The 17,215-nt window shown below is 48.1% G+C and overlaps 1 protein-coding gene across 2 annotated transcripts in view; it reads right to left on the bottom strand.

Moving 5' to 3' along the window:
- Positions 1-6: 6 nt before the first annotated feature.
- PEMT (phosphatidylethanolamine N-methyltransferase) overlaps positions 7-17,215 on the bottom strand; it is a 99,277-nt gene continuing 82,068 nt past the window's right edge. For both annotated transcript variants that reach the window (XM_024205261.2, XM_024205260.2), the window contains exons 6-7: positions 4,512-4,586; positions 7-2,801 (exon numbers count right to left, since the gene is read on the bottom strand). In XM_024205261.2, coding sequence (XP_024061029.1) covers positions 2,747-2,801; positions 4,512-4,586 — 130 coding nt within the window. In that variant the 3' untranslated portion in view covers positions 7-2,746. The remainder of the gene's footprint in view (positions 2,802-4,511; positions 4,587-17,215) is intronic.

Genomic DNA, 17,215 nt, shown 5'->3' with positions numbered 1-17,215 from the left:
GTGTGTGTGTGTGTGTGTGTGTGTGTGTGTGTGTGTGTGTGTGTGTGAGAGAGAGAGAAGAGGGGGGTCTGATGAGCTTTCACTCTGCACAGCGAACCCCGCCTGCGCTTTGATCAAGCACCAAACAAGTAGCCGCTGTCCCTGCACCGCCATCAAATCACTCCCGTCAATAAAGATGTAGCAAGTCAGTGAGTGGAACAAAAAGACATGGGGCATGAGCCAGTCGAAAGGCAGCTCAGTAGAGACTACAACGAATCAGGGCTCTAGTCTTTGCAGGGACCCTTGTCCGGAGAGACCCAGTGCCCTGCCATGGCACCTTGCAGCCCAGCATCTCAAAACACTTTCCGCACGTTAATTTAAATTAAGCCTCACCAAAGCCCTGTGAGGGTAGGGTCAGCGTTACCGATGGGAGGCACAGGCCACGATTGCACCTGCAGCTCCCCTAGACTTCAACTGGAGTTACGGGGGCTCAACAGTTCTAACAACGGAGCCCTAAGGCCCAGATCTTCAAGGGTATTTAGATGCCTAACGTCCACTGAGCGAGTGGCAGAGCTCAGGCACTCAGGAGCCCCGACTGCCAGCCCCTTGAGCTACTCCCCAGACAACACTGCCATCTTCCCTTTTCGGAGGTGCCCGCATTATTTCCCCCTGGTGAAATACGCTCATCACACGGTGCTTCCGCTCGCCCTGCTCCCCTAGGAACATGATCCCAGTTCACAGTGCTTTGCAGACACCTCCCTTCCTTCTCCGTGGCTGGTTCAAAGACGGCAGAGCGCCTCCTTCCGTGGGACACCAGCTGATCCGCGAGGATGGAGCTTCTGCCCCCACTGACTGGCGGAGTCATGACATATTTCACGTTCCTTCACAATAGAGGCTATTTGCAAAGTCACCACAGGATTCAGAGAAACCGGGATGCCTGCCAAAGTCACAGGTGTCGACTTTTCAAGCAAACGGTGCAATTACAGCTCAGGCCTAGATTAAATGCACCGTATTAAAAGTGCAGAGTGTCAGCTGAATACTTCGGACATCAATACTGTACAGCCTTTTGAAAGTCACTCTACTTAACAGTCTCATTCCAGGGACATCTGCATGAAAGATCAGCTGGAACAGGTGACTGCTGTCCTGAGAAACTATTTACAAATGTCCCCACGGGGCCCTGTTTACTACTTCATGGGCCCTTTAATTAGAAAATACAGCTGGGCTTTGTTTTGCTGGGGTTTTTTTTGTTTTGTTTTGCTGGTTTCTAAAAACTGGTTTTGCTTCCTTCCAAGATGGGTGGGAGAAAGGTTGAAAGGTGCTGCATGATAGTCCTCTGAGCTAATCCCCTTCTTCTCGGCTACTTTCTTTGTGTATCTGCTGCAGCTTTTGTGAGCCAGGGTAAAAGGAGGAGACAAAGGGTAGACTGAGCCACACAGAACTCCTGGGTCCCGGCAAGTGCTTTTAGCTCTCTTATTCTGGCTGTTTCTCTGATTGTTACAACTGCCGTGGTATAATTCGTTGGCAGGATGGGGTTTGTTTGGCTAATTAGCAAGATACATTTCAAAGGGGAAATGGGCAAATCACACATCCAGAGGACCAGCCGTGTGTGGAGCAGCCTGAGAAATTGTCTCACAAAGGAGAAAGAGAGAGAAAAATAAAAAAGACTTATGTCGTCACCATCTGAGCACCTCTCAGATCCACACCAAGATCCTGGGATTCTCTGACTTCTGCTGTTTGCAAGTGAAAAAGAGAATTCTTTGGAGAACCGTTTCTTGCATGGTTCCTTTTGGCTGCGATGAGGCATGCTTTGTAGGACCAGTGGCAGGTCTAATCTGATGCGCATTGATGCTAGAGAGTAGGCTGGAAGCTTAAGAGGGCTTTGGCCAAGACTGGCAAAAGTGACTAGTGATTTTGAATGCCCAACTTGAGGCACTTTGACGGGGCCCGATGGCCACTCAGCACTTCCTGACCATTAGTCCTTTGAAGATGTCTCACTCTGGCCATCCAAAAAATTGTGGCCTCCAAAATCACTAGTCACTTTTGAAAATCTTGACCAAATTTTGGTGAATTTAAGACTAGCAAAAGGTGCAATGGCAGTAACTGTGCGTGCAGACCAGCCAGGTACTTGCCCAAGCCTTTTTGCACAGGCCTTTACACGTGCAAGTCTAAAAATCAGGCCGCTTGGGCTAAATTTTCATAACACAAGCATGTGCAAATGTGTGTCTGGAATGACCTGATCTCCACTTGCAATGGGGCAGTCAGGCATGGCTTTACCTGGTTTGCATGTCCACAATGCAGGCTCACAGAGCGCGTGTGCACTCTTACACAATCGCACCTGTTAAGTTTGAACCCTGGCCTCATGCAGTAGCTGGGTTTTTCTTGCGGCTTTATAGAGGTTAAACGTTTAACTTCAAGGTTCCCTGCCGGTTTTGCCTTTCTTTCACGTTCAAGCCTATAATCAAAACACTTTCGCCTTGGCTGTTTTGGAACCAACTGGGAAGTGGGAACAAAACTCATTGTGAAGAAACCCTCCTAGCTGGGTTTTGTGGGGGTTTGAAGTTCAAAATCTCTTGAGAACTAGAGAGAGGGATTAGAAAGAGTCAGCGAATGCAAAGCTTGGGGAAGGGCATAATTAGAAGTCAGGCTGAGTTCTCGTATCCCGTCAAATTATCTCACGCAGGTGGATGGCCCAGCAGACCGACTCCCCTTATTGAAATCACCCGGCTCTTGCGCTCTCCTCAGTACTCTGCAAACACACCGGCTGCTGCTATTTGTTCTTTGCCGCCTTCTGTTTCTGCTGATAAATTTCTTCCGTGAAGGGTCTATTGGGGGTGGGAAAAGGTAGAAAAAAATTCTAGACAACTATGTGCCATTAAACGGATACCATGATCTCTGCTCCTGTCCCTTCTTAACACCTAGAGATCAGGGAGACTCTGCTTTGGAACAAGAAACAATACAGCAGTCCGGGTAATTCCCATACCTCTCGGCTGGAATGCAGCTGTGTGGGTGGCACTCTCCAATGCATTGGCTTTGTAGGTATGTGTACTATACTACTCACCCTTAGTGGCTGGGCCTGCGGAGAGAGTATGGGACCTGCTACTAGCATCAGCTAACTAAGTTCTCCTTTAGCCTTTGTTTTAGGAGCAAGACTCCAGCCCCTTCTCCCCGTGTGTGAGTCATCTAGTGATTGTGACTGTTGCCTGCAGCATGCAAGTCTGTGACAAAACAAGGGCCAAGGTGTCGATGTAGCTTTAAGCCCCCTGCACCCCTGTAGGTGTTTTGCAAAGGTGCCCCTCGCTGCCTTAGGGGAGGCTGCCAGCTCCCTCTGCACCAGGCTCAGTAATGTCCGCTACCGCTGATGTATGCAAAGGGGGAATGGACAATGACAGCCAGAGACAAGACTTGGAGGTCTTCAAAATCCATCCAGCTTTAATGACAGCTCCTAGGACCACCCACCCTGGGAAATACCCAGAATCCCTGACTGTGGGGAGGCAAGAGGCTCATCCCGTAGGGAGACAAATGAGACTGGTTCCAAGCGCAGAACCTGGGCTATGTTCTCACTGTAGGCATATTCCTGCCCTAAAGCCTGCTGTCCAGTCCCAGAAGGATCACCCCAGGGGAATGGTGATCCTCTGGTGGCACAGAGTGGGCACAAGGGCTCCTACACAACCCTCTCCTGACTGCTAGTGTAGCTTGGGAAGCAGGGTGTGGCCGAAATACTATCACGTGCTATGCCAACCCTGGGCTTTTCAGCCTCTTTGGAACACTGGCTGCTGACGTAAATGAGAGCAGTCCTCAAGGCTGCTCTAACCTGGTGCAGGCGGACTGGCTCTGCCCAGAGCCGCAGCAGGATGAGGGCAGCAGAGGTGAGCTCTAAGCCCCCTTTGTTTGCACATGCTCTGGCTCAAGCTGTGGGCAGTATGGCCAAAGGAGGATCTAGCCCTTTAAATCTATTCTCGCTCCCCTTCAAGACAAAAATGAAAGTAAAGAAAAATGAACAACCAAGTGGGAAACAAAACTTCAGGGCACTAAGCCCCTCGCTTTTCAGGCTCTCTCTTATTCATCAGAAGCAAACGCCCAACCTCCCATTTTCATCCTTTGCAGATCGCCTTTAAGGGCATTTGAATTATGTATCACTGCTAAAGTACAATTGATGCCTCTGGTGGATATTCCAAGCAGCCACATTCAGCATGTGCCTGGAGAGTGCAGTGCAAAAGATCAGAGGAGCCCAGAAAAGGAATTACAGACTGCAAACTAGTTTTTGCAGTGCACAGTCAAGATATCCACTCTACTCCTGTGGACTTCTTTATTGTCGTTACCATGTAAATTCAAGACAGAGACGGCCATTAAAAATACCTAATCTCCTTTTTCCTTAGGAGCCGTCTTAAAACCTGAATCTGTCCATTATCAAGGTGACTGAAAAAAAATAAACATTCTTTTTCTCCATGGTGGGCTAAGTGGAATAACCTTTCCATTGGGACTCTGGCTTTATCTCGAATTATTTTATCCTGTGCTCTTGAAAAGCTACTTACCCCTCATACAGCATTGCAATCATATAAGAAACCGCCACTACAGCTGTCAGTAAAAGGCCAGCTGGGCTCGCATGCCTGTTTTCAAAAGAGAGAAGCGAAAGATCAGGTAAGTCAATGGGTTTACGTAACGTGGTTTAGTAAGTGAAATGGGATGATGTGCTCCATGAGAGCACGCTCGTCTTAAATAAACAACGGGCAAGAGTTACTGTTTTGTATTGAAAGTAAACTTAGACAGATGTCACTTGGCAAAGGTTATTTCCTGACCAGCTTCTTTCAGGTCAGCTAAGTATGCCGGTGCTAATAGCGCTGCTGCTTGGAAGAGAAGTCCTGAGATTACAAGGCCATTTGAGAGCTGAAAACTCCGTTACGTAAGACTGGGCACGGAGCCCCGGCACCATAAAGGAAATGTCTGATGCACACAGACCCAGGAGGGAAGAAGCTCCTGGGAGATGAAATATCGCTAGTGTGTATGGGACGTGTGGAAATGACGGCCAGACCAACCTAAGGACATTTGCTCCCAAGCATGGCACTGAACTACCGAACTGAAATGGTTAGAACACAGGCTGATGGCGTGGGTGTAACATAGGACACCCAGGGCCTTTCTAAACCCACTCTATTGTGTGGCTCTAGTCTAGCAGTTACAACAAACGGTCATGAATTAGGAAGGTCCCATTCAGTCACTTAGCCCTGGTCTACACTGGGCGGGGGCGTGGGGGTGGGGGAACCAATCTAAGTTACACAACTTCAGCTATGCGAATAACGTAGCTGAAGTGGACGTACTTAGATCTACTCACCGCGGTGTCTTCACTGCGGTGAGTCGATGGCTGACGCTCCCCTGTTGACGCTGCCTGCGCCTCTTGCAACAGTGGAGTACAGGAGTTGACGGAAGAGCGCTCGGGGGTCGATTTATCGCGTCTAGACTAGACGCGATAAATCGACCCCCGCTGGATCGATCGCTGCCTGCCGATCCAGCGGGTAGTATGACACACCCTTAGAGTGGGATTTTCCAAAGCACCTATGTGACTTAGGAGCACAAGTCCCACTGAAAGGAACGAAGGTATTTGTGTTCCTAAATCACTCAGGCACCTTTGAAATGCCCCTCCCTAATCTCTCTGTGCCTCAGCCTTGCCCGTTTAGATTGTAAGCTCTTCAGGGCAGGGATAGTCTGTCATTATGTGTCCATACACCCCCAGCACAAAGGGGCTCTGATCTGAGTCTAGGTGCTCCAGCAAAACACTTAAATGATAATAAAAGCAGAACCTCGATTTTACGAACACCAGTCTTACAAATGACCAGTTGTCTGGGCCATTTTTCCTGACGGTGAATACAGAAATAGAAATCACATCACGAAAGTGGCATTGGTGAAGAACAAGTCAAAATCCCTTCACGTCCTGATGCCTTATTGGAAATCCCTTTGCAGTGGTGTGAAGGACAAGAAGAAAGTGATGCTATGCACCATACCTACTGTAATTCCACGGTGGAGTAATTCAAAAAACCTCTCCACTGGGACTCAGATTGTCTTTAAGTATTTTATCCTCTGCTCTTGAAAAGCTGTTCGCCACTCATACAGCATTGCAACCACGCTACCGCTGGCAGCTGGAATTTTGAGGTGTTACATGTTAAATTTCATAGAATATCAGGGTTGGAAGGGACCTCAGGAGATCATCTAGTCCAACCTGCTGCTCAGAGCAGGAGTAATCCCCAGACAGATTTTTGCCCCAGATCCCTAAGTGGCCCCCCTCAAGGATTGAACTCACAACCCCCTGGGTTTAGCAGGCCAATGCTCAAACCACTGAGCTATCCCTCCCCCCATGTTATGTCCTTTCTAATCTGATGAGCTCCTCAGTCCCCAGTGAGTCAAATAAGAGTTCTACTGTCATATCTTGTCTGTGTGTGGGGGGGGAGGGGGATGCGTTTAAAGATGCTGTAGTCCTGATGAATTTCAATCAGGCAGCTTGCCACAAAACCCTTGATGGAAGAAAGCCCAACGAGGTTAGATTCTAGCTTTGCCTATCTGCCCTAACAAAATGGATAATCATATTCTGCTGGGACCCAAAATTACTGTTTGGGCTTCATCTCTTCTTTCATTACAATTGCTGCATCATGAAACTTCACATCTCCTGGCAACCGACAATCTTATTATGATAACTGATAGAGGTGACAATGGCCCAGGGAGTTGCAAACAGGCTATTTCAAAATCCATGTAAGTGGAGACAGATCAGTCAACCACCTTTGTTCCATTGCTCCTTAAAGTTAAAGCAGGCTTTACAAGGGGACTAGTGGGGTTTGATAGATCCCCCTTACTGCCACTTATTTCTTATGCCCATCAAAATGGATCATGTAAGTACTATACAGCCAGATGAACCTCACCTCCAAATCTGCCCACCCAAGAGTTTCAACCTATTGGTCCCCCCATCAAATAAAGGTTGATGTGTATTACAGGAGAGACAGCAGTGAATCATGGGATTCTTTCTAGATGTTAAGTCACACGTGTAGGAGGGCAGAGCAGAGATTAGAGGCACACTGCCACCACCCATACAAATTGCATGAGTATTCTTAAAGGATGTGAGACCTGGTCTGGGTAGTTTGTAAGCTCTTGGGGTTGGGAGCTTAGCTTCTGACTTGTCTGTAAAGCTCCTAGCATGCTTTTGGTACTACAGTAACAACAACGTAACGTTTCAAATGTGATATTCTGCAGTTCCATCAGGGATCGGAAAGCTGTGACTAACTGCTGGGAAAGGACAGTGGTGGGAATGAAAAAGGCCAGATCATCAGCATAGCATCACTGACAGTCAACACAGCTATGGTGCTCTATAGCAGCGGGGGATCTGCCCCAAAGCTCAACCTGAGTCTTCCACAAACACGTCCCAAAATAAATGGCTCATCAGTCTGGTTCTCCTCCGACACCGCTTGAATTTAAACACGGATGTTCGGAACTTTTTGTTTACCCTCAGTTTACCAGTGGGGAGCCTGTTCTTCTAGAAAGCTCGGCTCCTGCCGGCATGTTGCGGATTCTACAGCCAACATAGTTGCCGTTCAAGGTTGTTGTCAGCTTTGCTTTCTTGTAGTGTGGTACGTTTAGTGAACGGGGACCAAGAAATGATTGTGTTTGTGTTTAAATCCATTTAGAAATGTTTTCGTTAAAGGAGAACACGGTCAATTTCCCCCTTCCAGCTCGAGTTGAGCTTTGTCCTTCAGAAATGGGTCACCATGCAGAGATAAATGAATGAATGACGTTCACAGCAGCACCTGATAGCATCCAGTTATTGTAATATTAGATTGTAGAGCGGCACATGCAATTCAAACAAGCAAAGCTGGGTACATCAGACACCCAGCCCGTGAAAGGAGGTGGGGGATTTTTTTCTTTTGTATATTGGGATCACGGACAGTGAGGCAAGAGCGTTGGAACTGAAGTATTCCAGTCACCTCTGGATCCAGAAAATTTTTTGCTGCATGTAGTGAACTGCAACAGTCCAATCTGTGACTGTTTACTTGAACCTAGGACTTAAGGAGACAACGGATGAAAGACCAGGCCCTTTGAAATCAATGGGAGTTTTGCTGCTGATTTCTATAGGCATGTCTACACTGCAATCAAGGCGTGACTGCAGCATGTGTAGATATATCCAAGCTAACTGTGATCGAACAAGCTTGAATCACAATAGACAGGAAGCCGTGGGAAGTGATTATTCCCCTCTATTCGGCACTGGTGAGGCCACACCTGGAGTATTGCGTCCAGTTTTGGGGCCCCCACTACAGAAGGGATGTGGACAAATTGGAGAGAGTCCAGTGGAGGGCAATGAAAATGATCAGGGGGCTGGGGCACATGACTTACGAGGAGAGGCTGAGGGAACTGGGGTTATTTAGTCTGCAGAAGAGAAGAGTGAGGGGGGATTTGATAGCAGCCTTCAACTACTTGAAGGGAGGTTCCAAAGAGGATGGAGCTCAGCTGTTCTCAGTGATGGCAGATGACAGAACAAGGAGCAATGGTCTCAAGTTGCAGTGGGGGAGGTCTAGGTTGGATATTAAGAAACACTATTTCACTAGGAAGGCGGTGAAGCACTGGAATGGGTTCCCTAGGGAGGTGGTGGAATCTCCTTCCTTAGAGGTTTTTAAGGCCCTGGCTGGGATGATTTAGTTGGGGATTGGTCCTGCCTTGAGCAGGGGTTTGGACTAGATGACCTCCTGAGGTCTCTTCCAACCCTTATCTTCGATGATTCTATGAACACAGGTGCTCCCATGGGCTAGCCACTCAAGTACAAACCCAGGGTCCTGGGTGGGCTTGTACGACCCATGCTGCCACGTTTTCACTTGTCATTTGAGCGAGCTAGATCAAAACTAGCGTGGGGCTGCCTACATGTGCTGCGGTCACAGGTCTGACTGCAGTGTCAACACGCCCTCAGCATGCTGACACTCAGCAGCGTAGGCTGGCTACGGTGTTCAAAACAGGGTGGCTAACGTTCGGCTCCCAAGTCCATATTTAGGCACCTAAATCAGTTACAAGTGGCAGCTGCAGGGTGCGTGGCCCTATTGACGATCAAGCCACGGATTTAGGTGCTGAAATAGGGATTTAGGGGGCTAACTTCAGGCCCCCCCCCTTTTGAAAAATCACAGCCTCGGTATCAATCAGTGTGGGAGTAAGACAGCTGCTGTGTCCATCAAAACTATTCTTCGTGCTTGTCAGAGTGGGGTCCCATCTCTTCTCCGTCAGGAAAGACACCACACTCGACTGCGTGTGCGTGGCACTACTGAATCTGAGAACACGACAGAGGTCAGGGAGAAGAAGAATCAAAAGCAAGGTGGAAGAGCTCCCACCGCTTCTCCATCTCACGTTAGAGACTGTCCCATGGTAATGACGCAACCTCAGCCCGTGGCAGTCTATAAACCAGCGTTATGAATAGTCAAACAGCCTCTGCACCCCGCTTGCTGTTCAGGGCTGAAGAGATAAGTGTAATTTACTCATCTCCAGCCTTGAATATATTTTCCTCCTTGTTGACTGCGCAGACAAGTGGCAATTGCTCCCTTCTTGTTAATTAAAGGGGGGGAAAAAAGGTCACGAAAGCAATTTGTCTGGCAAGCGTTCGTGCATAGAATCTGCAGAAAGAGAGCCTCTGTACTCAGAGAGACTGACAGGGACGGTGGGCAAACCAGGATCGCACGGGTATTGTGGTACAAGATGCAGCGGTAGCCAGGCAGGATGTCAGCGTGACAGCTGCCCTCTTGGCTAACAAACCAGGGATTGAACCGGGGACTTCCAGAGCTAAAAGCACAAGCTGCTGCAGCTTGAGTTTAAGAGCCCAGGCTTCACAGACTTCTATCCTCTGCAGGTCAGGCACAACAGGGGGCTGGTAACACACACTCACCAATGGGCTAGGTGTGTCAGAAACACAGCTGCCTTTCCAGAAAGGCCAGTGTTACGCAGGAGGTCAGACGTAGGCTATGTCTACACTACAGAGTCCTGCTGGGTCGCTCAGGGGCATGAAGAGCTGTGATCTCTGACCGACATCAGTGTGCGGGCAGAAGTCCCATGGGCAGATGCAGTTATACTAGCAAACTTTACGGGACTGCCAAGATATCTGCGTCCACCCTAGGAGTGCTTTGCCAGGCTAGTATGGTGGTACTCCTCTACTGGTCAAGTGTCCTAGTGTAGACGTGGCCTCCATAATCACAACGGTCCCTTCTGGCCTTAAAAATCTATGAAAAGCACCAGTCTCGAGGCTGAAGTCTCAGCCCCAGCAAAGCCACGAGTTCATTTATTGAACTGGGACTGAGATACATGCTGGACACCACCCCAAACACAGTACGGTATGAGGAGGGGAAGGAGAGCTTTTGGCATCTGAGAAGAGGAAGGTGGCTCCAGCCCCAGGGGCCATTGAGTAAGGCCCGGAGAAGAGATGAGATGAAGACAGCAGTTAGAGAGGTGATTGGGGAGAATGAGAGTAGGAGGAACAGGAGGGAGTGAAGTGCAGAAAGCTGACACACCCCCAAAATACGGGACTTCCCAAGACCTCGCTAACTGTCTATCTGGGCATTCATACCTTGCCCATCACCATGGCATCTGACCGCCTGCCTGGGAGCATAGCTGCAGACTCAGCAGTCATACAGATTCAGGACTGAATTTACAATGGTGGCCCGAAGTTCTAGTGGGGGGGAGGGTTGTTCTCTGGCAGGTTGGACAGACACCCCAATGCTGCTTCCAGATTGGCCAGCTGCAGCCACACGCGGCTCAGGGCTTGTCTACAGGAGCATTTAGGTGGTGGCAAGCTGGGGTGTGAATTGACCCTGCTCTAGCCAGCCACGCACTAACTGTCTGTGGGCACTCTGCTGACGCACATTAAGAGTTTGATAATGTGCTTTGATCTAGTCCTGGTTCAAAGAGGACTAAATCAAAGCACATTAACAAACTCTTAACACACGCTAGCAGGGTTCACTTGGATAGTTAGTGAGCAGCAGGCTAGTGTGGGGTAGATTCGCACCCTAGCTTGCTGCGACCTACTTGTTCCTGTAGGCAAGCTCTCTATCTCTAGCCCCATCCCCAGAATCACCTCCTCCTCTAATAATGCCCTGGGGGAATGAAGAGGCTCTTGCGATTCTGACTGCAAACCCTGGTAAAGCACTGGGCTGTAACCAGGTCTAGCTGAGGTCTAGCTCATTCCTGATTGCTAGAGCTACAGATTGATTTCCACAGATCAACAGCCTTATATCATACTATAATATCATTACACTATCATACTTATATCATTAGAATCTCCCCAACCCCCCCGCCCATTAGGATCATGTGGCAGCTTCCCCACCCCTCAACCCCATATTAATACATGGCTTGTTCAAGTCTCCTTATCGATTCATATCAGAGGGAACAAATTTGCATGATCATTTGTTGACAATGAGAGCTCTAATTGTATCAGGTGGCTGCAGTTCCAGCACTGATTTACAAGGCTTGCCACCATGTGTTAAAACATTTCACTTTAAAAGGATACACAAAACATTCCCTAAATAATTAACGCGTCATTTACATGGCTGCTTGACTCAGGCATCAAAAAGCTACAATGGGGAAGTTACACAGTTCCTATTGAAAGCTTAACAGATTTATGTGGTAACAGAAGGGTGAGATGCTATAAATATAGGTAGTATGTTTTGGCTTCTGTAATGTAGGAATTGTCACTTGAGTCCCTAGGCTGGACTGTACCCAGGGCCGGCTCCAGGGTTTTCGCCGCCCCAAGCGGCGGAAAAAAAAAAAAAAAGCCGCGATCGCGATCCGTGGCAGCTCCACTGCCCCACTTTCTTCTTCTTCGGCGGCAATTCGGTGGCAGGTCCTTCCCTCCGCCGAATTGCCACCGAAGAGCCCGACGTGCCGCCCCTTCCCCTTGGCCGCCCCAAGCACCTGCTTGCTCAGTTGGTGCCTGGAGCCGGCCCTGGCTGTACCAACCTAATGTACTTGGGTTACTTTTCGAGCCACTGATTATCAGCAGTAACAAGACTTGTTGGTTTGAGCAACTTTAGAAAGAAAGCTAACTGACAATACTAAAAAAAAAAAAATCAAATCAAGCAGACTCTGCTAGTCACTCTATTGTACAGCTGGGCAAAACCTTTCAGATTAAACTCCCCTCCCCCCTCCCTCTCCTGAAAAATGCAGAGTCGGGTCAACTGAAAGATTTTGCAAATTTGTCAAATTGTTTCAATAAAAAAACCTAACCAATCAAATAAGCAAAAATCCTCCAAAAATCTAAACGACTTTTCATTCTGACATTTGGAAACCAAACGTTTCAATTTTTCGATTCAAAACACCTTTTTGTTTGAAAATTTGCTTTCGTTTTATAAAAAAAGAAACTTGAAAAATGAAACGTTTCGTTTTCGGTTGGACAAAACGATTTGTTTGGCACAAAATGATTTTTTTTCTCCCCCTGCCCCCCAGTTTGCAGGAAAAAAATGATCATTTTTTGTTTGGGGTCAGCTCGAAACCATTATTTTTCCATGATTTTTTTGAGCAGCCAGCAAACCATAAAATCAGTTATTTTCCTAGCTCTAGCCTATTATGTCTGTGATAAGGATTTCAATCTGCTGGGCTGTTATGTTATGATTTCTATTACACACCTACCTGAAAACAGTGGGTCTGTACTCAGCCATGTCTCCCCTGCCGCTCTCGGTGCTACCGCACTACACTGTTATTTATACTCTCGCTAGCTTGTTGACAGCTAGTGCGTGTGCATGTACCTGAGCAGGGGAATCACACCCCTACCTGAGAGTATAGATACAGCCTTCGAGAAGACAAACTCCAGCTTGCTATCTATTGAGCAAGACTCTTGAGCAACGGACAGGAAGCCATGAGCATACTCCAAGCAGACAGCATTCAAATCAAAAGAGCAAAAGTAGAATTTTAAATGCTAATTTACAGCTATTTCTCATGGGCCTGACCCGATTTTGACCTTGCTGAGCTAAGGAGGGAGAAGAGCTCATGAGGGAAAGAGGCCATCGGTGAAGAAACACGTTTCTGTTTCTAGACGAGAAACAGCTTTCCTCTGACTTCTTCTTGCTATTTCTGGGCAATTAATGGCTCATGCCTGCCCGTCATGTGCAGCCGTGGCTTCACATTTTCAGTACATCTAGATAATCCCAAGCTTTCTTCTTCCAGGGGAACGCTGACCAGAAGGCCTAAGGAGATAGGAACACTAATAACTAATGTCCTCTGAGTATCCATCCCACAGGTAAGCGGCCCAAACTGCGGTACAGCTGCCTTGGGCTAGCTTCCTCTCTCTCTCCTTAGCAGACTATCATCTTTAGGATTGAGAGAAATTGATCTCCCTGTAAGCCAGAGGGGTTAGGCTTTCCTGAGCAAAAAGAGATGACTCTGAATAGCATCAAACTCAGCTGTGGCAATAAGGAAAACAAGCTTCCCGATGCAATCTCAGATGGCTTCCTCCAGTCCCACTGCTCTTTCAGGCAAAACTTTACATGTGTTGCTTCAGTAGCTAAATTCAAAAATTCAGGGCCAGATTCTGACCCCCCTTACTCATGCGGAGCCTCACCTTCCTCTCTAAGAAGTCCCATTATTCAAGGAGTCAGGCAGGACTCAGTGGGAGCAAAGGGGTTCAGCACACTGCCCTCAGCTATCTCTGCATCCATGGACGTTGAGCCACTCGCTGTGAAATCTGGAATATCTGCAGCATCCTGGAGGGAAAAAAGAAGACTTCCCTGGGCTCTGTATGATGTTTTTAACATCAGCCTGTATGTATTAGACGTACGTGGAGGATATCAACATGGCTGTCCAGGGCCCACGCCTGAGGTCAGATGGTATGAAAACGTGGCACTCCAATACCATGGCGATGAGTATAGTACAACCCCCCCAGATAGAACGAGTGCACGGTGCATTCTATGCACCCTAAAGAAAGGCTACAGAGACACGGACTGTCCTTCTGATGCGGAAGTGGCTGGCTGCCAACAGTTTTCTTAAAATGATTTTGCACACAGGGAAGAGCAGCTGATGCCTGGCCTCAAATTTCATGGCAATCTCATTGAGTCCCAGTGACTCCTCCAGGCGTCTGAGTCAACGTTCCCGTGAAAACAGACTATTTCCGCCCTACTCCCACCATGTGTACCTGAGGACCCAGGTAAAACCAGCCTCTACTTCGTGCATTGCAGAATTCTGCTACAGCAGCACGAAACAGGACAGACCAACTAATCTTGTCTGGGTCCTTCTGCACATGCTGCCAGTGTCCATAACCCACCTTGCTCCTAGCTGGGAGAAAAACACGGGGGTCTGTCTCCAGAGCCAATACCCGTGTTTTAATGTATTGCAGATAGCCTGGCTGGCAAAAGGATGTTCTTAGAAAAACATGGCCGGTACCTACCCTCATCCCAAGCCTCTGCCTGAGAGAGTGGGCACAAAATGCCAGCATCCACCCACCGAAGCAGGCCGGGCTGAGGAGTCAAAGCAGAGCTGGTGGGAATTTTTCAACAAAACAGTTGGAAAAGGCCAGTTTGTCCAAACCAAAACTTTATGCAGGACTGTAGGAGTTTCTTGGGTCCAGGACGGTATTTCTGGTCTAAACCCCAGACAGCTAATAGCCCAGAGTTAGGGCACTCCCCTGGTATGTGGGAGATCCAGGTTCAAGAGCAGGGACTTAACCCCCCAGTCTCCCATCCCCCAGGTGAGTGCCTGGAGCAACGAGCTGTTCTGGGATCTCTCTCTCTCTCCCCCCATGGAAAATATCAGGTCGTCTCAGTTTTGTCCCAGTGCGGAACAGGAATAAGTTTAGAAATAACAAATTCTTTTGCAGGAAGGGAAGTGCTGATTTTTCACACTTGCTGTCTGGTCACCCTACCTGATGGGCATGTGCATTTTGCGTACACAGATCGCTACGGGTGCCATCGGAGGCTGCTTTGAAAGCTGGCATCCCCCAAATCCTCAAAAAACCTAGAAAAGGCCACGGGGCCTGTCATGCTGCCTCTTTGGAGTGTTAATTCTATTTGGACTTTTCACTCCCAGTCTCTCCCAAACACTCCGAGGAGCCCATTGGGTTAACTGACTGCCCTGGCATCCCCAAAATCCTCCAAAAAAATGAGAAAAGGCCACTGACGGCCCTGGCTTCCAAGTCCCTCCATGTCTAGTTCAATTCTGATTTCCATTTCAATGGAAATGACTGGGAGACATAATTTAGCGTGTGCCCAACTGGTGTCACACCAACAGGCCTGTTAACTGCTGCCAAATTTCTAGGCTCCTCTTTGGATCCACATAGAGGATGCCTGCCATTTCTCCAGCCTTCAGAGAGATTCCTTGTCCCAGCTTTGAAAGCCTGCACCCATACCGCTCAGTCCTCTGCCTGCTTGCATTTACTCCTCCTGGATACGCTGCACGGCTCTGTCGGTGCCTTATCCGTCTTTATTTTATGGAGTCATTAAGAAGCATCAGCAGCTTATCATAGTTCCCATTAGCAGCTAATTAAAAGAGCAGAAATTGTAACCGAGAAGGCTTGTGGGAGTGTGCGGGGGAGAGGGGGATGCGTCATATGACTGGATACTGTCGCTTTCTCAAAATTAAGGGCTTGAACTTGCTGGAAGATACGCTGACAATCATCCACGACACACCTCGTAAAATCATCTATAACTCAGGCACTCAAATACAGTCTGTCTTATGTGACACGCGCTGCATGTACAATCAAGCCCTTAGTCTTCAGGTTCCGGTGGGCCACCTTTTAAAGACCATACGATAGGATAATTAACCACTACAAAATATTTTTAGGAAGGTGAGGGTGTCTCCCTACATCTCTATAACACTCAGATTTCGAAGGCCTGGTCTGCACTAAAAGCAACTTGTTTCCATTCATCATTTATAGGGGCAGCCTTTTCCGATAGCCCTCAAGCAAACTACTGCTCCCACTTAGCAATGGGACTGCTTGCACTGCATAAGTAAAGCATGTGCGTAACTGGGAATCAGGGCCTACATTGCCGAGAATCAAGCTAAGCAACATACAAAAACTATGAGACTGCTCTCTGTTTCTGACAGACGACCACCCTGGAGATGGAGCCAAGGCTGCAGTAGCTCTGCAAAGTCTGATTCGTTTCCGAAGAGACCCGGAAATGTTTAAAAAGCCTCTTTACAGCTGAGCTCTCTTCTCGACTCTGTCACGTGGCTCTCCCCTGCATCCTTTGCATGGGCTGCGCCCAGGGCCGTCCTTAGGATTTATGGTGCCCTAGGTGGGATTATTAAACTGGTGCCCCTATGCCCGACTTGCTCTTAGCAACACAAACATAAGCTTACGGTATTGGAAAACTTGCCACATGCACTTTATTAAAAACAGTTTAACTTAATTAAGCCCACTGTAATGCTGATGGACTCTACTTGCACTAACGAAGTAGCGCTATAGAAAACATTCTGATTTATTGACAGAATGATGCAAATAATATAATTTTTTAAATGTGTCAACATTTTATTGGAAATTTCTATGAAGAGGTATTGAAACAAGGATTTGTTTTTCATTAAAAGCAATCTTTCTGGCTTTTTTGGCTGCAAAATCAGTAATAATGTCATCGTATGATAAAGACAAAGCGATGTCTTGTTCGATTGCAAGAATAGCAAGCGTTCCTGACTCATTGTAGAGCGGAGATAATTTTTAATGAGCTTTAGTTTTGAGAAACTCCGTTCTCCTGATGCTACTGTTACAGGAATTGTCAGTAGAATACGAGTGGCAATGTACACATTAGGATATATGTCAACAAGTTTGCTGGTATGAATAAACTGTACAATGTCCATCACCAATTTCGCATGTGGCAACATTGGTGACAGTGTACTCAATTCTTCGTACAGTTCAAGTCCATTTAAATCAAAACGATCACCGTGCTTCAGGAGGCTCTCTAGGTTCTTGCACTTTGTCATTTGCTGCTCTTGTTTTCCTATTTCGTTGAATTTAGTTCTGTCATACAAAAATCCAAACTGTTCATGGTTTACTCGTAAGGTATGAAACCTTTCATCAACGGCAGATATTGCTTTATCCATCACAACCAGGGCCGGCCTTAGCGAGAGCGGGGCCCACCCCCAGGAATTGGGCCCCGCTCGGGCTGGGGTCGCGGGGTTTGGGTCCGGGCCGGAGCCGCTCGGCTGGGGACGCGGCCGGTGCCCCAGGGCCCAAGCCAGAGCCGCCGGGGCCAGAGGGGCTCGGGCCGGGGCCGCTCGGGCCGGCGCCCCAGGGCCCGAGCTGGGCTGGGGGTGCTCG

This window comes from Terrapene carolina, unplaced genomic scaffold (genome assembly GCF_002925995.2).
Source record: "Terrapene carolina triunguis isolate 2854851 unplaced genomic scaffold, T_m_triunguis-2.0 Scaffold93, whole genome shotgun sequence".
Taxonomy (NCBI): Eukaryota; Metazoa; Chordata; order Testudines; family Emydidae; genus Terrapene; species Terrapene triunguis.
Note: the sequence above shows the minus strand (reverse complement) of the source record. Positions and strands in the feature narration are given on the sequence as shown.